The sequence below is a fragment of the Neomonachus schauinslandi genome, chromosome 5, assembly GCF_002201575.2.
Source record: "Neomonachus schauinslandi chromosome 5, ASM220157v2, whole genome shotgun sequence".
NCBI classification, from domain to species: Eukaryota; Metazoa; Chordata; class Mammalia; order Carnivora; family Phocidae; genus Neomonachus; species Neomonachus schauinslandi.
The window spans coordinates 141,050,730-141,071,910 of NC_058407.1; the positions used below are offsets into that span (position 1 = coordinate 141,050,730).

General features: G+C 53.7%; 2 protein-coding genes across 8 annotated transcripts in view; one reads left to right on the forward strand and one right to left on the reverse strand.

Annotated features, from left to right (window-relative positions):
* The first annotated feature begins 1,079 nt into the window (after positions 1-1,079).
* Positions 1,080-3,626, forward strand: NUDT16L1 (nudix hydrolase 16 like 1). 3 transcript variants are annotated; one of them, XM_021698184.2, is made up of 4 exons: positions 1,080-1,230; positions 1,307-1,567; positions 2,292-2,514; positions 3,348-3,626. In XM_021698184.2, the coding sequence occupies exons 1-3, from the start codon at positions 1,081-1,083 to the stop codon at positions 2,511-2,513; spliced, it is 633 nt and encodes a 210-aa protein (XP_021553859.1). In that variant the 5' UTR covers position 1,080; the 3' UTR covers position 2,514; positions 3,348-3,626. The 3 variants fall into 3 exon arrangements, with proteins under 3 accessions (XP_021553859.1, XP_044771539.1, XP_044771540.1); XM_044915604.1 differs by lacking the exon at positions 3,348-3,626 and having other exon boundaries at positions 1,307-1,637; positions 2,292-2,500; XM_044915605.1 differs by lacking the exon at positions 3,348-3,626 and having other exon boundaries at positions 1,313-1,637; positions 2,292-2,500.
* A 27-nt stretch (positions 3,627-3,653) lies between these two features.
* ANKS3 (ankyrin repeat and sterile alpha motif domain containing 3) overlaps positions 3,654-21,181 on the reverse strand; it is a 30,233-nt gene continuing 12,705 nt past the window's right edge. For 3 of the 5 annotated variants that reach the window (XM_021698176.2, XM_021698180.2, XM_021698179.2), the window contains 12 exons: positions 18,072-18,207; positions 13,284-13,442; positions 11,164-11,301; positions 10,576-10,685; positions 10,109-10,285; positions 6,733-6,857; positions 6,130-6,271; positions 5,552-5,724; positions 5,111-5,196; positions 4,557-4,640; positions 4,260-4,348; positions 3,870-4,186 (listed from right to left, as the gene is read on the reverse strand). In XM_021698176.2, the coding sequence (XP_021553851.1) occupies positions 4,272-4,348; positions 4,557-4,640; positions 5,111-5,196; positions 5,552-5,724; positions 6,130-6,271; positions 6,733-6,857; positions 10,109-10,285; positions 10,576-10,685; positions 11,164-11,301; positions 13,284-13,442; positions 18,072-18,207 (1,407 nt within the window). In that variant the 3' untranslated portion in view covers positions 3,870-4,186; positions 4,260-4,271. Of the gene's footprint in view, positions 4,187-4,259; positions 4,349-4,556; positions 4,641-5,110; positions 5,197-5,551; positions 5,725-6,129; positions 6,272-6,732; positions 6,858-10,108; positions 10,286-10,575; positions 10,686-11,163; positions 11,302-13,283; positions 13,443-18,071; positions 18,208-21,181 lie in introns of all 5 variants that reach the window. The other 2 variants (XM_021698177.2, XM_021698178.1) reach the window with 2 other exon arrangements.

Sequence of the window (21,181 nt, forward strand, 5' to 3'; positions counted from 1 at the left end):
CATCCTGTGAGTGCAGGTGGCGGTTCCTTTGCTCATTAAATCCGTGCCCACTGTGGGAGGAGAATGGAGTTTGGGTCAACCAGTGGAGTGAGTGGCCCCACTGCAGGATTCCAAGGAGCCCCAGTGCTCCCTCTTGGACACTGCTTCCCGCGTTCCCGAGCCCCAGCGACTTCCTTCTCCAGCAGACACGGGGTAAGTACTTCAGGCCCTCTCTGTGAAAGTTAGGAGGTTTTCTGTTGTGGACACGGGAGGAGACAGGGTGGGATCCTGGCTCTGGCACCAACTGCTGGGTGCCCTTAAGGCAAGTCCTGTTCCTCTGTGTCCCAAGTTTCTCCTTGGTAAATGGGAGAGACCCCATTTCCTCCACTCGAACCTGGCATATGGTGTCTGACTGGGAGGACACTTGGGATGCTGGGCTCGGATTTAAGGTACTTCCTCCCCCAGCAGGCTGGGTCTAGGAGCCCCAGGGGCTGTGCGTGGACTGTGGGGGCAGCCGGAGCTCTGCCGGGCCCTGCTTTCCTTGCTCTTCTGGAGTCGCGCTGACCGGCAGTGACCTTGGATGGGAGTGCTTGGCTGGCGCGCGTGCAGGGAAGGGTCGTAACCTCTGGTCTGGGGCTCCGCGCAGCCCTCCTCTGGGAGGCGCCAGCCGGGGAGCGAGGCGGGGACTGGTAGTGTGAAGCCTGTGGGGCGTCGCTCCCAGGGAGGCGTTGGGGGAAGGCATAGGACTCGTTGTGGGCAGTCGGAGCCCCAGCCCGGAAGCAGCTCCCGCCCGAGGGCCCCGAGGCCCCGAGGCCCCGCTCGTCTCGAGAGAGCTCGGTCCGGGCGCGGTGCCTCCTGGGCGTCGTGGTTCTCGAGGGCCGTGGGCGGGGGCGCGCGCAGCCCCCTCCTTTTGCACACGCCCCTTCTGCGCCTCAACGACGCGACGGAGCGCCGCGAAGGGCTCGGCCCCGATGGGCGTCGGCAATTGGTGGAGGGGCGGGCCTAAGGGCGGCCCGCCTTCAGATTGGCCAGGCCCGACGGGGGCGGGCCCGCGCATGCACTTAAGCAGCGGTGCCCCGGCCGCGGCGGGGCAGTGTCAAGATGTCGGCGGCGGTGCCGGAGCTGAAGCAGATCAGCCGGGTGGAGGCTATGCGCCTGGGGCCGGGCTGGAGCCATTCGTGCCACGCCATGCTGTACGCCGCCAACCCCGGGCAGCTTTTCGGCCGCATCCCCATGCGCTTCTCGGTGCTGGTGAGGACGCGGGTGGGCGGGCGGGGGACGGGACGCCGCTCGCACCCCGCGCCCGTGACCCGGCCCTCCTTTGCAGATGCAGATGCGCTTCGACGGGCTGCTGGGTTTTCCCGGGGGCTTCGTGGACCGGCGCTTTTGGTCTCTGGAGGACGGTCTGAACCGGGTGCTGGGCCTGGGCCTAGGCTGCCTGCGCCTCACGGAGGCCGACTATCTGAGCTCGCACCTGACCGAGGGCCCACACCGCGTCGTGGCGCACCTGTACGCACGGCAGCTGACGCTGGAGCAGCTGCACGCTGTGGAGATAAGCGCGGTGCATTCGCGCGACCACGGCCTGGAGGTGGGGCCGCCGCCCGGGCCCCGCCCCCCGCCCCGGGGTTTGGCTCTGGCTCCGTGGAAGGCACCGATGGGTAACACGTCCCCCTGAGGGTCCCCTGGCCGGGCTGGGTGGGGTGTCGCTGTCTCCAGCATCGGGGTGGGGAGAGGGAACTGGGGGCAGGTGTGGGAGCGAGGGGCCCGGGGCTGGGGTTCCCTCGGGGCTGTGTTCCATCTGCCTTGCTGCCTGCCATTGCCAATCCTGGGAGCGGGGAGTGGGATCGGTGGGAGGATGGGATGGGGTGGTGCCTTCTGGGGAGGTGGGAAACTAGGGCTGGTTCATGGGCTGGATCTCACGGTTGGGGTGATGAAGTCTCTTAGGGTCTGTGGGTTTTATAGTCTGGAGGGGCGGGGAGTCATACTTGGGATATTTGGGATTCACCCGTGGAAGGGGGAGCATGGGGTATGAACTGGGGGCTTCGTGCCAGCGGATGGGAGCTGGGACTTGAGAGTGCAAAGGGTGGTCATGGGTGCATGGGGTCAGCTTTGAAACTTGCCTGGGGAGTAGAGGGGCTGCACTGCTCCAAGGGTATGGCTGGCTTCCGCCTCACCAGACCCAGCCCGGGTCTCGCATTACAGCCTTCGCAACCTGGCTGCCCTTCCCCTGGCCTAGCAGCTCACAGGCTCCTCCTGCTAGGGCTGCACCATTGGTGTGGGGGCCTGATCCCACTCCGGTCTCCTCTGTGCAGGTGCTGGGGCTTGTGCGCGTCCCACTTTACACCCAAAAGGACCGAGTCGGTGGCTTTCCCAACTTCCTGAGCAACGCCTTTACCAGCACCGCCAAGTACCAGCTGCTCTTCGCTCTCAAGGTGCTCAACATGATGCCCGAAGAGAAACTGGCTGAGGCTTTGGCCGCTGCCACTGAGAAGCAGAAGAAAGCGCTGGAGAAGCTCCTCCCGTCTTCCTCCTGAGGTTGAGTCTATGCAGCGTGTCTCTTGCCCTCCCCTGGTTCTGTGCCCTGAACTCCTAGGAGACGTATCTCCTCCTGTGTGTTCACAACTCCTCTCTGCTGCCCTGGGCAGCTACCGGGTGGTGGCCAGGTTACTGGGAGCCCACCCTGGTCAGTAGATGGCCTGGCTTTCCAGGCTCAGGACATTTTCTCCTACCCCAAGGCGCAAACTCTCCACATGAGACTCAGGTTGGTGGAGGTATCCCCCATTCATCCACGTGGGTAGGTAAACACACAGACCATCGAGAAGTCCCTTTATTCTTGTGGAGCATGCCTTGAGTCCTGTCACCAGCCAGCCCCAGGGCTGAGAGAAGAGCTGGCTCAGCTTAGAATGTTGTACTGTTACTTTTGGTGGTGGTTAGCCTTACTTAATTTTTTCTGTGGTGTGTGAACTGGGAGTGAGGCTTCGAAGCCCCTTTACCCCATTGGGGCTTGGTCCCTAAGGTTAGTTGGGGCCATGAGGCCGAGCTGGAGTTGTTGAAAGAGAAAGGACAGGAAAGTCCATTCTCGGCTGCTGTGTGTGTTCTCTGGTCCCAGCCACAGGCCTGGGGCTGAGTGCACCAGGGGGGGGGCTTCTCCCACTACCCAAGGACTTAAGGGCGGGAGCCAGGCGCAAGAGTGCTGGGGTCCATTCAGCGTGGAGCTGATACGGGCCTCCTGTCCCAGGGGGAGGTGGCGTCCGCCTCCCTGTGGTTGCTGTGGGACTGCCAGCTTCAGGCCTCTCTGGGCCCTACACCTCCTCCAGGGCTGAGCTCCCTGCTCTTTGCTTTGCGAGCCTCCCTTTCTGCATTCCCAGCACAGGCTGCAGGCAGCTCCAGGACATGGTATGGAAGCACGGGCCGAGTGTGCAGAATGACAACCGCCGAGCCACCACAGACGGGAAGGTCACCACTGGCCCTATGTCCGGAAGGACTTCTCAGTGAAGCTAACAAAGTTTCCACAGCACCTGCTTGGCCTGGTAAGGAAAGCTGTGCTCCGGCCTAGCCTGAGCATCTCTTCCACCTTAGAGCCTCGATGAAGTGGCCAGTACGTGGGGGCATAGGCACTTCTTTCTGTAAATAAAATACCTGTACCTGTTCCTCTCTTCCTTCCTTGGGGCTTGGGGGTGTGCGTCACTCTTCAGATTGCTTCTGTAGACTCCATGGGGCTCGGGGCAAAGGCAGCCCTCGATGCAGGGGATGGCAGAGCAGGAGGGGGTCAGGCGGTCTGCCCTGCTCTGCACACGGTGGTGTCGGCCTGCCTTGCCCGGCTTTGGTTTGTCAGCCAGCACTACAGGTGGCGGGATCAGAACGGAGCCCCTCACCAGCAGAGCTTACATTTTATTTTCCAGCCAATGACATACGCTGCCCAAGTGCCCAGTCCTCTCCGTGTGGCACCTGCGGTGTACGGGGACCCGCTCTCTCCCCGTGGCCCTGCCCGCTCTGGGCCTCACCCCCGGGCTTCTGGCCTAGAGGCCCTCGTCCTGCCTTGGTGTGGGCCTCCCTCCTCGCCCCAGCCCTATCCTGCTTGCTGCTCCGGGGGCCTGATCCTCCGGCCCGCTGCAGCCGCTTGCTGTCCGCGCTCCTGTCTTCCAGGCACACAGCTTCAGGGTGGATCAGTCACCCAACGTCGGATTCTGAGAAGGGAAAGGGAAGACTGAAGGGAGAGCTCACTGCTGCCCAGGGTGCCCTGCTCTCCCAGCCCGGGGCCTGGGCTGGCGGACACTCACCGTCCCTCCCAGCTAAGGCTCCCGCCAGTTCTTCCCGTTCAGCACTTGCAGCTTCTCCAAGCTCTGGGTCACTGAGCATAGCACTCGCCCTGAGGACAGGAGCAGTTAGTTACTGCTTTGCAAGTGTGAGAAGGCCGGGAGTGGGGGGGGGTGCCTAGGACTGCGTGGCCGTGGGGAATAGTAGGCTAGGGCAGGGCTGACCCAGGGGTCAGAGCTGACCAGGCGGGGCTCTCCCTGTTCACCCATGTTCGGCCCCTGCTGGGGGTGAGGCCACTGGCTGCCCTCCTGGAGACTCACCCATTTCCTGGACTCGATCCTCCAATACTCCTGACAGCTCAGGGAGGCTCAGGGCCTGCAGGGAGGCTGGCCAGCCGTTGGAGTCTGCGGACAGAGAACCAGGTGGGCCTGGGGCCTGTGTGGTCACCACAGGTCCTGCCCTCTTTGTCCTGAGCTGCTGCGACCAGGGGACCCACCCAGCTGTCGGTTCCTGCGTGACCTCCTTGTTATACCAAAATATGTTCTCCCACCTGTTTCTTCAAAGCCCTGTCAGGGTCCGGCCCCAGGAATGAAAGTGTGAAGGTCCCTGGCCTACAGGGAGGTCTTGCCCGGGGGTAGCCCCAGCTGTAGGCTGCAGAAGTCACTGCAGATCCTGGACAGCACAGTTGGCCAGGGCCCAAGGGCTTTTGCCTCCCACCATGGGGAGGAAATGGGGGTGACAGGGCACCCTCACTCTGGAGCCTGGGATGGTGTACAGGAGGGATGGAGTGTCAGTATGATAACTGCTGGAACAGGTGCTAACACGGGGCCCAGGGCAGCGTCTATGCAATCCTGAGCCAGTACACTGTTCTTACCAGCTGTGGGGAGGGCTGTGCCCAGGGGGGACCCTCGGATGGACACCTCCTGCTTCACTCTGGCTGACAGCTCGGCTTGACAGGCTCTGCCAGACACAAGGCCAAGTGCTGGTGAGGGAGAGGCCTGGCAAGAGTGCCTTCCCTGGCCCCCGCGGGGGCGGCAGACACCCCCACCTCCCTGAGTGGCAGGTGGGGCTCCGCCTTCACGGCAAGCTTTCAAGGCCCGAGACCCAGGCAGAGGACGAGCTGCACATAGCGTGCAGATTCTCGGGGCCCTGTTTGCTGCCTGGGTCTGCTCTGCAGACAGAGCCAGAACAAAACGGAGGACGACAGTGAGTGACCCCAAGAGGCCCTACCAACAAACCCTTGGTTGAAGAATCTGGAGGCATCGGTGACTCAGGGTCTGGCCTGGGCCTGGGGGCAGCTCAGATGCCCACTCACCGCAGCTGGTCCAGGATGAGAGCGGCATCCCGGGCGAGGGCCCAGGTCTCCTGCAGCTGGGCGTGCACGTCCTTCTGGGCGCCATCCTGCTCCAGGAGGCAGCTCTCCAGCACGGCGCGCAGTCCCTGCTCTTGCGACACCTGGCCTCGCATGGCCTCCACCTCCTCACAGCGCTGCCATGCGAGACGCAGGAGCCCGCGTGCCTAAGTGAGCTGGGGGCGTGCAAGGCTGGCTGCCCCCGACCCCGGCTCTCTCTCTGCCGTCTCCTGGGCTGGAGGACGGGGACGCCCATCTCCAGATGGAGCCGCCTCTGCCCAAGCGCGGTGGCGTCTGTGCTGGCTGCTCGTTCTCCGCCCTCCCCCTTTATCTTCTGGGTCCGCCCACGCTCCTGCCCGTGCATCTCCCCTTGGGCACAGGAACAGTACCGCTTTCTGCCCTTGCTGTCCCATCGCCTGTCCCGGCTGCTTCCCCTGCTGACCCTGGGTACTTGTCCCCACTGCTCGCTCTCCTCTGCGTCCTTCGCTGCAGCCGTGTCTCCACGCCCCTCTCGCACGGCCCCTCCCCTGCTCCCCACCTACTTTGTGCAGCTGGATGGCGAGCTCCTGCATCTCGGCTTCGAGCCGGTCAGCATAGGCCAGCTCCAGGGCATCGCTGGGGGGACGGGCGCCGCTGTGCCATCGAGCAATGGCCGAGGTCATCTTCCTCTTCGGCCCAAACAGCCTGCAGGGGTGAATTTGAGAGAAGTACACAGATTGGCGGGGTGTGCAGAGGTGCCACAGACCGTCCTTCCACCAAGATGGTCCCCTAGGCAAGGTCCCAGCTTGGAAGGGGGAGAGTGGCCCCCAGGATCCTGGGACAGATGACAGAAACAAAGGGTTCCAAGCAGTGACCCAGTTGGGGCTGGCCTCCCCTGCCTGGTTGCCTCCCCTGCCTGGTTGCTGCTGTTTTCACTCAACAAGGAGGCCAGGCCAGCCAGGGCCAGGCTGTGAATGGCCTCCCACCACCTTGGGAAGCTCTCAGGTAGACAGCCGGGCCAGCTTGCGGGGCTGGAGAGGCCAGCTGGCTGCAGGGAGCGAACGGACTTCCAGACAGGGCAGCTCGTTCCACCGCAGCCTTGGGACGTTGCAAGCTAAGCTGGCCCCTTCAGGCTCGGCGGAAACCAAGGGCCCCTCTGCACTCACGTGATGCCAATTTCCTTCAGGTCGCTCTCAGTGAGGGTCAGGAAGATGCGGAGGTCCACGTCCTGCTCCTCGAACACCTGCAGGTACTTTAGACACCCAATCTGCTCCAGCAGCGTGGCGAGGTCCTGGAGGGCAGATGAGCCAGGGTGGGTCAGAGGGTGGGTGGGGACCTACAGAGGCACTGCGGCAACGCAGGGCCCTTCCTGCCAGGCGTGCATTCCTCGGTGCCACCAGTCCCCGAATCCCCCCAGTGGGACGGTGCTGCTGGCGCCAAGGGCTCCAGTCCCCTCCTCTCTGTGCCCTCAGGCGGAGTAGACGGTCCGGAGGGCCTCAGCCCGTCTGTCTCCACTTCAGCCTGGACGGTGTTAGTGCTTCTTGGAGGGTGGGTCCGGTAGCAACAAACTCTCGGAGTCTGTTTACCTGCGACCGCGCGACCGTCTTAATTTCTTTCACTTTGGAAGGACAGTTTTTGCTCGGATATAGCATTCTTGGTGGAGTTTTGTTTTCCTCCTCTCATTACTCTGACAAGGTCATCAAATGTCCTCTAGGTCCCATGGTTTCTGATGGGAAATTGGCAGTTAATCTTAGGAGGTTTCCTTATGTGTAAAGGACTCACTTCTCTCTTGCTCCCTTCAAGCTTCGCCTTTTGTTTTTGGACAGTTTCATTACTTTAGGCCTAGCTGTGGACCCGAGTTTAACCTACTTAGGGTTCATACAGTTTCTTGGATCAAATGTAGGAAGGTTTGGCTATTTCTTAAACACTTTTTTGTGCTCTTCTCTACCACCTCTCCTTCTGGAACACCAATTATCTGTATGCTGGCTGCTTAATGGGGTCTCACGGGTTTCAGTTCATTCTTCATTCTCTTCTCAGATGGGATAATCTCAATTGATCAACATCAAGTTTGTGGGGCCTTCCGCATGCTCCAGTCTGCTGTGGAGCCCTCTTGTGAAACATTCATTTCAGTCATTGTACTTTTCACCTACAGAATCTCTATTTGATTCGTTCTTATTTCTATCACTTTATTGATATTCTCTATCTAGATAGGTTTTCTTGAGCTCACTGGACATATTTGAAAAAGCTGATCTAGAGTCTTCGTCCAGTAAGTCCCACTTGGCCGTCCTCAGGCACTGCTTCTGGTGACTTTTTATGGCCTATGAGCCATACTTCCTTGTTTCTTTGCACATCTTGTCTTTTTGTTGAAATTTGGACATTTCCAAGATTTTAAGTAATCTGTACACCCAACAGGGGGCTTGAACTTACAACCCCAAGATCAAGAGTCACATGTTCCACCAAATGAGCCAGCCAGGCACCCCTCAAATTCGACATCTTAATGTGGTGGCTCTGGAGATTGAATTCTCCTCCGTCTCCACAGCTTGTTGCTGCTGCTTGTTGTAGAGGTTATTTGTTTAGTGCTTTTTTGATAAAGTCTGTGTTCTTTCTCACATGTGGCCACAGAAGTCTCTCCTCGGCTAGCTTAGTGGTCAGCTAAGGACTGGACAGATTTCCGTAAACACCATAGACCAGTCAGTCTCCCCCCCCCCCTTTGCTGCACAGCTCTGTAGGCTTGGCTGGGGCACATCTTCGACACTCAGCCAGGCAGATGACAGTCCTACCTCAGCCTTTACTTCCTCCTTGTTAGAACCTCAAGGCCATCAGATGTATTCTCACGTCTTTCCTGACCATCCACACAACACAGCCTTAAGCAAGTGTGTGGCCTCCCAGATTCCCAGGAATATGTCAGAGCTTTACAAACCTCCTATGGACATCGCATTCCCCAGTTTTTCCTTTTCAGCTTTTGTGGTTAATCTTATTTGCCCCAACTATTATCCAACACCTCAGGCAGCTGCAAAATTAAAACATATAACTCTAATTATTTTCAACACACATTCTCCAAGCAGAGGGCTTTTGTTATACTGGGTAGACAAGCTCTCAGTCAAGTCAAATACAGTTTTGTAAGCATGGCCTCCTAGGGAGTCATCAGATGCATCCAATAATGCCAATTATTTGAGAATGAAGCATTGAAAGAGCCCCTGCACTGGCTGTCACAGATACCCTGGCACTGGAGCGTGCAGATGAGACTAAAGCGAGTTAAAGTGCTACAAAGCTTGCAGTTTTGGGATTCAGCCACTTCTCTTGAATGAACATTTCCAGGTTGCTCCAAGCTTTTGCTTGATTCACAGAGTTTTGAAAAAAATTATTCTGACCACTTCTGCCAGTTTATTGCCTTTAATGGAGGAGCAAATTTTCAAAGGTTGTTACTCTGCCATTTGCCTTAACCTACTTTCTGAAACAGCCTAAGATCCCAGCACCACCACCACCCACTCTCCCATGAACATGTATTTAAGGAGTTGAAAGGTGTTGCTGTTCACTGAGCCTGGAAACATAGGCCCTGGAGAGAGCTCTCTGGAGGGGCCACAAGGAGAAGCCAGCAAAACTGCAGGCTTTTAGTGAATAGCAGAGCTGTGACTTTAATAAATGGCAAAAATGGGGCGCCTGGGTGGCTCAGTTGGTTAAGCGACTGCCTTCGGCTCAGGTCATGATCCTGGAGTCCCTGGATCGAGTCCCACATCGGGCTCCCTGCTCGGCAGGGAGTCTGCTTTTCCCTCTGACCCTCCCCCCTCTCATGTGCTCTCTCTCATATAAATAAATAAAAAATTTAAAAAAATCTTAAAAAAAAAATAAATGGCAAAAATGTACTTCTCTCTTTCATCTTTGTACTACTTATGCCCACAGAGGGCAGGAGAAGTCAATAAACAGTTGATCTGCTGTGTCGGACCCATCACCCCTAAGAAGCTGGTGAGCCGGGCGCCTGGGTGGCTCAGTTGGTTAAGCAACTGCCTTCGGCTCAGGTCATGATCCCGGAGTCCCGGGATCGAGTCCCACATCAGGCTCCCTGCTCAGCGGGGAGTCTGCTTCTCCCTCTGACCCTCCTCCCTCTCATGCTCTCTGTCTCTCATTCTCTCTCTCGCAAATAAAATCTTAAAAAAAAAAAAAGAAGCTGGTGAGTCAGAGCGACCCACAATGAGGAGGGCAGAGATGGCAAATTTCCTTAAGCGCCACTTTCTCTCTGCTTCATATGCATCTCGTCACAGACTTCTTCTGAAAGCAGCTCCATAAGACTGGTCCTGTTTTTCTCCGCCCCAGGCTCAGGGAGGCTGAGTAAAGTATGGAAACCAAGGGGAGAGACAGATCCCGCCCATGGAAAGGGATGGAACAGAAACCCTACAACTGGCACTTGGGGCCCTTAGGACTCCTCTCAGCCTGACTAGCTTCCCCGATCATTTGGGGGAAAACCATCACCACACTTTGCTCTCCACGGTGCCTGGCCTCACGGAGCACGAGAGGTCTACCTGCCGGCTTCACAGATGGCCTTACCTGAGGTCCTGAATGGCGGGACCTCTCGGTCTGGGGCATCGATCCCGGGGAAGAGGCTGCCCCCGAAGGCCCGGTGCCGGGAGGCCACTGGCTCTCGCTGTTACTGTAACGATTCTTGGTCTTCATATAACTTTTAGTTTGCTTGCGAACCGAACTTTTACAGGCATGATCCGAATCCTGTGGCAAGAAGCGTGCTTGAAGTTAACACTACGGGGCTCACAGCTAATGGAGCTGCAGCCATTCTACCCTCTGTCCCAAAACCGTAGCTGGGAAACCGCCCCACCGGCCACATAGAGGCTTCCTTGGTGACTTGCATGGTGGTCGCTGCTCACGGAGGGCGGCCAAGGACACCGTGTGTCTGACGCGCATGAAGTCCTTGTCACCAGACTTGCCCTCTCGGAGGAGGCAGCCCCCACAACACCAAGAAAGGGGAGGGAGGTGGGAGATCAAGAAAGGAGAAGCTTCACCTCGTTGCTCTCCAGAGAGGCCTCACTGCTGACTCCCAGGGCTCTTGTCAGGCCCTCGCTGCTGCTGCTGCACCTCCCGACCCCCAGGTTGGCGCCGAAGGCGTGCTCTTCTGACAACAGTCAAGACAAGGGCAGCTGACCACAGGTGTCCCTTGCAGGGCCTCCCCAGAGCCCCGTACCCACTGCATCCAACTCCTGAAACAGCTCACTGTTCTCTGCTGCCCGGCCCAAGCCCTCCTGCCCTAGCACATGGACAGGGGCTTTGCCCGTTTTGTTCACTGATAAATCCAAGCGTCGATCTAGAGCAGTGCCTGGCCCCGCGGACACTCTGTCAACAGCTCCCGAACAAATGGTACATGTAACAGAACAGACATTTCCCAGAGGGCTTGCCAGTCAAGGAGCTTCCCTGGTTAGGAACGACTCCCGCAGATCCTGCACCTCCCCCGTCTCCGAGCCACGTTCTTAGTCCTCACAAAAGCCAGACCCTGCGGTACCCTTCACCCCCTCGTTCTCCACTGGCTGGACCCGCCACAGTTCCGTGCGCCCGCTGGGTGGGTAGAGGGGTGACGCACGGGGCCCCCCACACACCCCGACTGCTGCCGCTGCTGCTCTCCACATCCCGCTCATTGATCGGGGAGGTGACGTCCCTGTAGCAGAGGCCCCTCCCTTCCAGCGGGTTCTCATCACTGCTGTTGAAGGTGACGTAGCCCGGCAGAGGCACCTGCTCTGTGGACAGAATGGGGGACATACACCCACGTGAGCACAAAAGGGACAGAGTTCCTCCTTCCAAATTCAACCACCCCAGAGGAATCTGGGCACGAGGGAAGGCCCAGGATTCAGGCAAGCAGAAAGAAAACTGCTATCTAGCTGGCCGTTACCCCATTGGCTCCAACTGTGCGGTCTGCAGGTGAGGAAAGACTCCGAGGGGCGTGGGGACCAGTCTGTGTCCCACAGCAAGAGCATGCGGATGGGGACTGGCGCCCCTTCCATCACACCATGTGCCGCTTTGCCGAGTGGACAAAGCAGGAAACGGTCAGCTGTGTTCACAGGTTCCTGAGCCGAAGGAAAACCAGACCACTAAGTGGTCCTCGTAGCTGGGAACGAAATCTCACACACACCAGCCTTCGTGCTCCCTGTGACTTTTCAACACACACATCTGGGGGCGCTGCTCCTTGGGTCAGTCAGCCCCAGCTAAACAAATCTGGCTGAGCAGGGAGGCAGGAGGCCCCGGGCTAAAGATTAACAGCAGTAACACCAAGTTACATAACCTCTGAATGCATCTGCCTGCAAGAAAATGTTTTTTCATCATTGGCAAACAGAATATACGCACATATAGAGAATTTAAATATCACAAGGTGTAAGAGGAAAACCAAAATTATGAAATGGCACAACTAAGGGACAATGGGCATCATTCTTTTTTTTTTTTTAATTAATTAAATTTTTTTTTTAAAGATTTTATTTATTTATTTGAGACAGAGAGAATGAGAGACAGAGAGCATGAGAGGGAGGAGGGTCAGAGGGAGAAGCAGACTCCCCGCCGAGCAGGGGGAGCCCGATGTGGGACTCGATCCTGGGACTCCAGGATCATGACCTGAGCCGAAGGCAGTCGCTCAACCAACTGAGCCACCCAGGCGCCCTGGGCATCATTCTTTGGTGAATGTTTCTCTGCCTATGTGGGTGCCTAAAAAGACTTCTGTATAAACGGGTTTAGGCCAGATTACTTTGGGAACTCGAACAAATTCCATTTTAAAAAACGTGTTGTACAGCAACACAAGTTAATAACCACCCCCCACCCTGGGTAAGACCCGTCTTCCTGTGTGTGCCCCCACCATACCTCAGGTGGGACAGGCAGCATGGACTCCTCACAAGAGAACCACCCAGCCAAATGCCCCGGAGCATGCTGCTCTCACCCAGCAGCAGCCTGACCACGGCTGGGGGCAGCTTCCCCACTGGCCCAGTCAGCCCACCCCTCTGTGGCTGATGGAGAAGGTGGGCCTGGAGCTCCCAATCCAGCACTAAGACTCCTTCCAAGGGTCATGGGAGGCAATGGAGTAACTTATATATTCTTGACCGAAGCATGGTCTCCGCTGACTGGGAAAGTCGGTTTCTAAGTCCAGGGGTACTGGCTCCCGAGATGGGCCCATCCACCCACCTTGCTAGACCAGCAGGACTGGCCTGGCCACCGATGGGTGACAGACATCAAAGATATAACTCACACTTAAGACTGGGCACTCGGTCAGGCCAGAGCAAGAGTGTCAGCGTCCCCTGCGTTCACCATGAGGCGTTGACAGTGGGAGAGTAAACTCACTTCTAGCCCACAAAGTATACGATCTGACAATTCTCCAATCTAGCACTTTGAGAAAAGAGAACAGCAGCCTGCCCAGAGACACATCCACCTCCAGCTTGTGAAGTGGGCAGAGACCAGACTTCAACATTTTCTCTGCACTAGCTGACCTACCATATGATAAATGAAATCCCAGCTTTGCTGTATTTCCACTGCTGGAGAGAAAATTCTATTTGTAACATAACCCATGGAAAGGAAAATTAAAGGATGAATCCAGAAGCTAGCCAGTGATCCATGTCTTTCTATCCCTGTAATCAATTCTGAGTCTGTGAGCTGCAGCCTCCCCCCAGGGCCCACATTTCAGAAGGCCGAGAACTGTTGGGGATGCACAGCCGAAGAGCCAGCAGGTTGTGGGGGCACTCACCACAGCAAGGCCGCTGCATCTTGCCTCCAAGTCCGATGGCTGTGATCCTGGCCAAGGCTCGAGGCCCCTCATGGATGCTGAGGCCCTTCTTCCGACAGGGCCTCTGTCTCTGGGGAACAGGGCAGGATTCATCTGAAGAGCTTAGATCTTCAAATTTGTCTATGGGTCAAACACCAGAATTAAGACATTTTGTTCAGTGATGGACTAATTTAGTAACCCTCATAGTACGTGGGAATAAAGTCATCATAATTGGTTTTCTCACATTAAGGAGATAAAAAACTGTTTCCCAGGACATCACTAGAAATAATGGGCCAGTCCACTGCTCAGAGGGGCCACGGGGAGATCTGGGGAGAAAGCAAGCTTGCTAAGCATGAGTCTCAACTGAAAAAGTTCGTGATGATGAGGGTCTTAATTCTTATTCTGCTCTTTGGGTTCCAGAATTTTTTATAGCAATTATATATATTTAAAACCAGAAATAAATTTTGTTCCAAGTTGAGATGGTAAGTAAGATCCGTCTCTTCATAGACATACACAATATCAGTCACAGCTTCTAGCAACTGTCTATTCTCCACCTGCACGTCTTGGGAAACAAGGGGCACGTGCCAGGTGTGTGCCGGGTCTGGGGAGACACTCCCCATGCCACCCGTCACAGTTTAAGAGCTTTACGCAATCACAGCCCTTATCGTCCTATAGCTTTTCACAGTTTTCCTTATTTCATCATACCTAGAAGGCAACATTCATGACCATATTTGTATAAGGCTCCCATCTGATAAGACCTCATTCTCGGGCTGATACAGTGGGGCTCAGATGCTGAGGGAGCCCCTCATCCCACTGCCCCCCTGAGAGCTGGTGTCCATCACCAATGATCCCAGGCCCGGGAAGGGAGCCAGGCTGTGGACTGGTGTGAATGGAGAGCTCAGGTCAGTGCCTGCCTGCGAATGAGGGCGTTACTGACCCCGGGCTGGTCACCTTCTCTTTTCCCCACTCATTTCGCTCCCATGCGGTCCAGGATCCATGCCACCAGGAGGAGACTGTGGTCCCGCCCAGGCAGAAGATGGAGGAGTCATAAAGAATAAAAGGACAAGGGAAGAGGGGTAACCGAGGCAAAGGCGGCTCTGTGAATCTGAACCTCCCCGCACATCCTCTCAAACCTGACAAGTCAGCAAAGGCAACAGAGCCACATGAATCCCACCCCTTCCCCAGAAGTGGGACAACAGAGAGCACCCCCAACAGCCCAGCCCTGTTCCTCGCTCCTATGGAGAGAAGCCACGTCCATTTCTCTTCTCGCAGAGAGACTTCTTGCTCATGCACACCTAGTCTCCACAGAGAGCGAGCAGGTCTAGAAGAAAGCCACACCGGAGAGAGACAAGGGGACAGAAGTGCCGTGTTCCCAGAAAAAGTCCATCCTGTGGCAGAAAAATCGTCCTGGCGGAGGAAAGCACAGCCCCAGAGAAGCAACTTAAAAATGCACATGGGACATGACGGAGCAGAACAGCCCCACTCCTGGCAGACACCTTGTGGAAACTGAGCAGTGAATAGGAAAGCAAGTGGGGGAACTCCAGTATCTGGCAAGACAAAAACATAGCAAGGACACACAGGGCCTGGCCTCACTACACCCCCCTCCCAAAACAAAAACAACCAAAAAAAGACCATCTAGCAAGGACTCCCCTGGAGACATTGGGGAGGGAGTCCTGAAGCAGGATGCTCACACCAGCCAGGCCGCTGAGCCCAAAAGCTCCAGCCCTCTCCACACACAGCTACTCCAGGGAGGACACAGGAACCGGGAGCAAAACGCCACAGCAAGTAAAGACGCCCCTCCCTCCGAACCACCACCACCAAAGAGGTAGAAGAAAGCTAACACGACACTCTGCACGGATACATCCTTAAACAAGGTGGAGAGTGGAGAAGGCATCCTGGTTCAGAAATTCAAAACTGAGAACAGAAAGACACAGGCACATGCTCGCAACGGTGAGAAAGGAAAATAGAACTCAGGAAAGAGGTAGAAAACAGAGGTCAACAGGGCACCTGGCTGGCTCAGTCAGTGGAGCAGGCAACTCTTGACCTTGGGGTTGTGAGTCCAAGCCCCATGCTGGGCGCAGAGATGACTTAAAAACAGAATCTTTAAAAAAAAAAAAAAGGAAGGGGGGACGCCTGGGTGGCTCAGTTGTTAAGCATCTGCCTTCGGCTCAGGTCATGATCTCAGGGTCCTGGGATCGAGCCCCACATCAGGCTCCCTGCTCAGCGGGAAACCTGCTTCTCCCTCTCCCACTCCCCCTGCTTGTGTTCCCTCTCTCGCTGTGTCTCTCTCTGTCAAATAAATAAATAAAATCTTAAAAAAAAAAAAAAAAGAATGCAAGTGATGACCTCTGAGAAGCTTGTAAACCGCTAAAACAAAACAAAACAAAATAAAGGTCAAATTTTTTTAAAATGAAGACTCAGTCACGAGGTGCTCAAGGCAGAAGACATTTGAGTGGAAAAGCAGTACTGCGGGAAAGTGAGAAAACCACCAAAGACTGAACAAGAAAGGGGAGAGAGAGAGGATTGAGTCAGGAGGCAGGCGAGACTGAAACGATACAGGAAAATAACCACTGGAACTTCTTAGAAGGAGATAGAGAAATGGTTCTGCAGACCTCTGTGTGAGTTGAAGTTTGAAATCCTGCAGGAAAGGATTTCCTAGGAAAATGCAGTTTACCATACCTGGCCCCCATGAAACATGAGAAAGCATAAGCAGACCAGTTTCTATGGAAGAAACAGAAAAACGTACCACAAAGAAAGACCAGGTCCAGATGGTTTCACAGAATCCTGCCAAACCTTCAAAAATCAGAGGGCATCCATGCTGTATAAATTGTTCCAGAGCACAAAAAAGGAAGGAAGACTCAAATTCTCTGAGATACACTGATGCCTACACCCGATAAAACAGAATCAAAGACCAGTATCATTTATAAATGAATAGCCATACAGAAACACTAAATAAAAAACTGGCAAACAGAATCCAACATCACATTAAGAAAATACACCACATCGGATTTATACCAACAACATAAAGTTGGTTCATTATTAGGAAATTCACTAATATACTCTATTAGTAGATCTAAAGAGAAAATTAACAGTTGTCTTCATAGATGCTGAAAAAGCCTTTGACAAAATTCTACACTTATTCCTGTAAAAAACAGTCAGGAATACAGAAAATGCCAGATACTTTCTTAACATGAGAGAAGACATGTACACCTTACCCTTAAAGCCAGCATCTCACCTAAGGTGGCATTTCCACTAAGGTTAGGATGAGGTGCATGCCCACTGTCCCCAACACATTCAACCCCTTACGAGAAGTATTAGCCAGTGCAACTAAATGAAAGAAATCAGAGGTACACAAGTCAGAGAGAAGCAGTAAATCTATCTCTATGGGCAGCCTGTCTGGTAGCATACATGGAAAACCCTGGAAAATCAATAAATTCAAGCAATGAAAGAATTCAGTAGAGCAGCAGAATATAAAACTGGCAAGCAGAGGCGCCTGGGGGGCTCAGTCAGTTAAGCGTCTGCCTTCAGCTCAGGTCATGATCCCAGGGTCTTGGGATCGAGCCCCGCATCGGGCTCCCTGCTCCGCAGGAAGCCTGCTTCTCCCTCTCCCACTCCCCCTGCTTGTGCTCCTGCTCTCGCTATCTCTCTGTCAAATAAATAAAATAAATAAAATAAAATAAAACTGGCAAGCAGACGCCAACAGCCTTCACACTCAGACAAGAGGCAGAGGACGTGAAGGCAGTGAAACTCCATGCAACAAAGAAAGACACTTAGGAAGGAAAAAAAAGTTATATGCACAATGTCTAGGAGGAAAAATTTTAAACTCTCCTGTAGACACAAAAGTACACCTGAACAAAAGACGTCCCTTGTTACAGAGGACGACTCAAAAGCATAAAGGGGTAGTTGACTTACAAATCTGCCAGTCTCAATAACACGGTTTCCAAGCAGCTAGACAAGTTGATGTTCAAGTTTACACAGAAAAATACACGAGCAACACTAGGGAACACTGAAAAGGGAAAGCTGCAGGGGGACTGGCCGACCAGACAGTCCAACGTACTACAAAAAGCCTCTGCAAGCTGACAACAGTGTGGGTCTGGTGTGTGGACAGACAGACCCAGGGAACAGACTAGCAAGTCCAGAAACAGACCTGGGCACAGATGGAAATTCGGAATACATGACAAAGACAACCTCTCAGATCACTAGGTCAAAGATGGACTGTTAAATAGTTTAATGAAGCCAGGACAACGGGGAAGCCGTCTGAGAACACCACACCTCACGCCACGCATGACAATAAAGTACAAAGGATCAAAGATCTAAACATAAAAAATGAAACCATGTAAGTACCAGAAGAAAATGGGCAAATTCTTGTACAACCAGGAAACAGGGAAAGATCTTCTGTGACCCCAAATCTAAAAGCAATAAAAGACTGATGAATGTGACTATACAAAATTAAAATATTTCGTATGGCAATGGGCACCCTATGCCAAGTCAAGAAACAACAGCTGTAAGCAGTCCGGTCTGGGAGGCTGCGGGCCCACCTCTCCGTGGCCTCCGCCAGCATCCTGGGCACACCTTCGGCCTGGCTGGTCCCACTCCACACTGGCGGATCTCTGTCCTGTCAGACCAGCGAGCCTCAACCCTGACTGCACCGTGGAGTCACGGGGGAGGCAGGGCCTCCCGGCGAGGCTGCAGGAGCCACACCTCAGCGGGGCCGGTGGGAGCTGGCAGCAGGGCCCCAGCAGAGGACCCCAGCAGCACAGGAGCAGGTACCTGGGCTCCGATAGAGGTTCTTGGGCAGAGAAGGCGAGTGAGCGTCTATCAACCGCACGATCTTCATGTGTCCATACTGCTTGGCCAGCATCCGGGCTGTGGCTCCACTGTGGTCTCTTGTGTCCACTCTGACTCCCTGTGGAAGTTCATGGAAGTTCAGGAGCTGGGCACTTCCCCTGTAAGGCACTCTTGTTCCCTCGCGTGGGCTCTAGACCCCAGCTAAGACGTGCACGGGCGTCTCACAGCGCCCCGGGCCCTCCGTAGCCCCACATCTGCGCCAGAAAGAAGGGAGGGCCTGTAAGGGCCCTCATTGTAAGGGGGGCACTGGGGAGGGGCTCGGTGGCAGCAATCCAGCCACCTGGTGGCTGCAGCAGCTCTCGGGCCCCACGCCCCGCAGGCAGATCCTTCTGGGATCGGCAGTCATGGGCTCCAGCTGGGGATGGGCACACTGCAGGCCGCTGGGGCCACAGCCCAACCTAGACCCTTCCCACCTGGGCAGGCCCGCCTCACTTCTCTCCACCAGAGAAAACTGGAGACAACAGATGCACTAGAGAAGCAGCCTTTAAAAATCGTAACCACCACCAGAGCACCATCCTTCTGAAGATGAGTCTGGTCATTTTTACCCAAAGCCCTAAAATGTACCTATAGTCTTCTGCACAGTTAACTCCACTTCTGTGACTCTCTCCTAAGGAAATAACCCCAAGTAACAGAGAAAGCTTTCGTGACGCAGGTGTTCAGTAGAACGCATCTGCAATAACGAAAACCTGGAGACCTTGTGAATGCGGGCGGAGGCAGCCATGTTATTACCTTAAATGCTAGTGCTTACAAGAAATTGGTAGAACCAACTTTTTGAAAGGACCATGATACGTCTTTATGATATCCAAGGTATAAAGTGTCCTTATGAGGAAGAGAAGATGACACGGACACATGGGGGAAATGGCATGAGAAGACAGAAGCAGAGATTGGAGGGACGCATCTAGAAGCCAGAAACACCAGGAGCCAACAGGAGCTCAAAGCCAAATGCAAGCATTCCTCCCAAAGCCTCTGGAGGTACTGTGGCCCCGCTGATGACTTGGTTCTGGAATTCTGGTGTCCAGAACTGTGAGAAAATAAATTTCTGTGTTTTAAGCCCACCAACTTTATGGTAAATTGTTAAAAGCAAGAAACTAATGCACCCATTTCTGTGTGAATGGTTATTCAAATTAAAGCGCATCGCTACTATCAAGTACTGGATCAGGAAGAATGAGGCAGGTTTCTCTGTACTCATGTGAAAATAAGTTTGTGATATTTTGCTAACATTTAAAAACACTGCAGAAGTAGATGGATCCCATTTATGTAGCAGGATTCCAGTCATGTAGAAATCTATTCACAGCTGTTAACACTCTGGGGGGAGGAGGAGATGTAAGAAAACTTAGAGGTTTTTTAATGCTTATTTCTAGATTTTTGATTAGTTATCCTCTAAATATTATTGTTTGGCTTTGTTTAAGCCTGCAGGTTATACTACTTTCATACATGTTTTTAAATCATGAAAACAACATGCACTGTACAGGCCTCAGACACTGCAGGCTCAGCTCCAGACCCCCCACAATAAAGTATCGCAATAACAGAGGCCAAAGAAGTTTTGTGGTTTGCCAGTGCATATAAAAGTTATACTTACACTATACCATGGTCTATTAAGTCTGCCACAGCATTATGTCTAAGAAAACAATGTATACACCTTAAAGAAATAAAATACTTTATGGGGGCACCTGGCTGGCTCAGTCAGTAGAGCATGAACTCAGGGTCATGAGTTCAAGTCCCATGTTCAGAGTAGAGCTTACTTGAAAAAGATAAACTTTATTGCTAAAAAGTGCTACCATCTGACTTTTCAGCAAGTCATAATCACTGATCAAGATCACCATAACAAATATGACAATAGAGGCGCCTGGGTGGCTCAGTGGGTTAAGCTCGTGCCTTGGCTCAGGTCGCGATCCCCCTGGGATCGAGATGCATTGGGCTCTCTGCTAGGCAGGGAGTCTGCTTCTGCATCTCCCTTTCCCTCTGCCCTCCCCCCTGTTCATGTGCTCTCTCTGCCCTCTCTCTCAAATGAAGAAATAAAATCTTAAAAAAAAAAAAGACAATAATGAAAAAGTTTGAACTATTGCAAGAATTACCAGAATGTGACACAGAGACACAAAGTGAGTGAATGCTGTTGGAAAAATGGCACCCACAGACTTGCTCGATACAAGGTCTCCACAAACCTTCCATCTGTAAAAAACGCAGTATCTGTGAAATGCAATAAAGTGAAGCACAATAAAATGAGTGTGCCTGTACACATTCATAAGTTATAGGAGAATTTCCCTATAATATCACTACTATTGAGGATTTAAGAGAAGTTTTATATTTCAAAATATTTTTCAGAGTTTACTTGATACACTTTTACAGGTTCATGGAAAGGCACAAGGAAGTTATTAAATCATTAAGAAGCTCTTTAAAAAGGGGCACCTGGGTGGCTTAGTGGTTAAGCATCTGCCTTTGGCTCAGGTCATGATCCCAGGGTCCTAGGATCGAGCCCTGCATCGGGCTCCCTGCTCAGTGGAGGGACTGCTTCTCCCTCTCCCACTCCCCCTGATTGTGTTCCCTCTCCTGCTGTCTCGCTCTGTCAAATAAATAAAATCATTAAGAAGAAAGAAAGAAAGAAAGAAAGAAAGAAAGAAAGAAAGAAAACCTGTGACAGTCTTGGTTGAGCCTAGTATAGAAGGTGATTATCACACGTCCTCTGGTAGGAAAAAACTGCATCTTTACAAGCCCTTAACTGAGCTTTACTTTCTATAATCCCCCACTTCCAAGAGCTCTGGTTAGAAATCAGCTCTGAAACCTTCAGCCTTCAAAGATCCCTTCTAGAGGGGTCTGGAAGGGGAAAGTGAAGGCAATCAAAAGGCACAAACTTCTGGCTGTAAGATACAACACGACGACCGCAGCAAGCACGGCCATATGATAAAGACGGAAGCTGTTCGGAGAGTAAATCCGGAGTTCCGGCCACAAGGAAACAATCTCTCTCTGTGCCTGTATCTCCATGAGACAATGGACACTCACCAGACGGGGTGTGGTCATCACTTCACAACACGCCT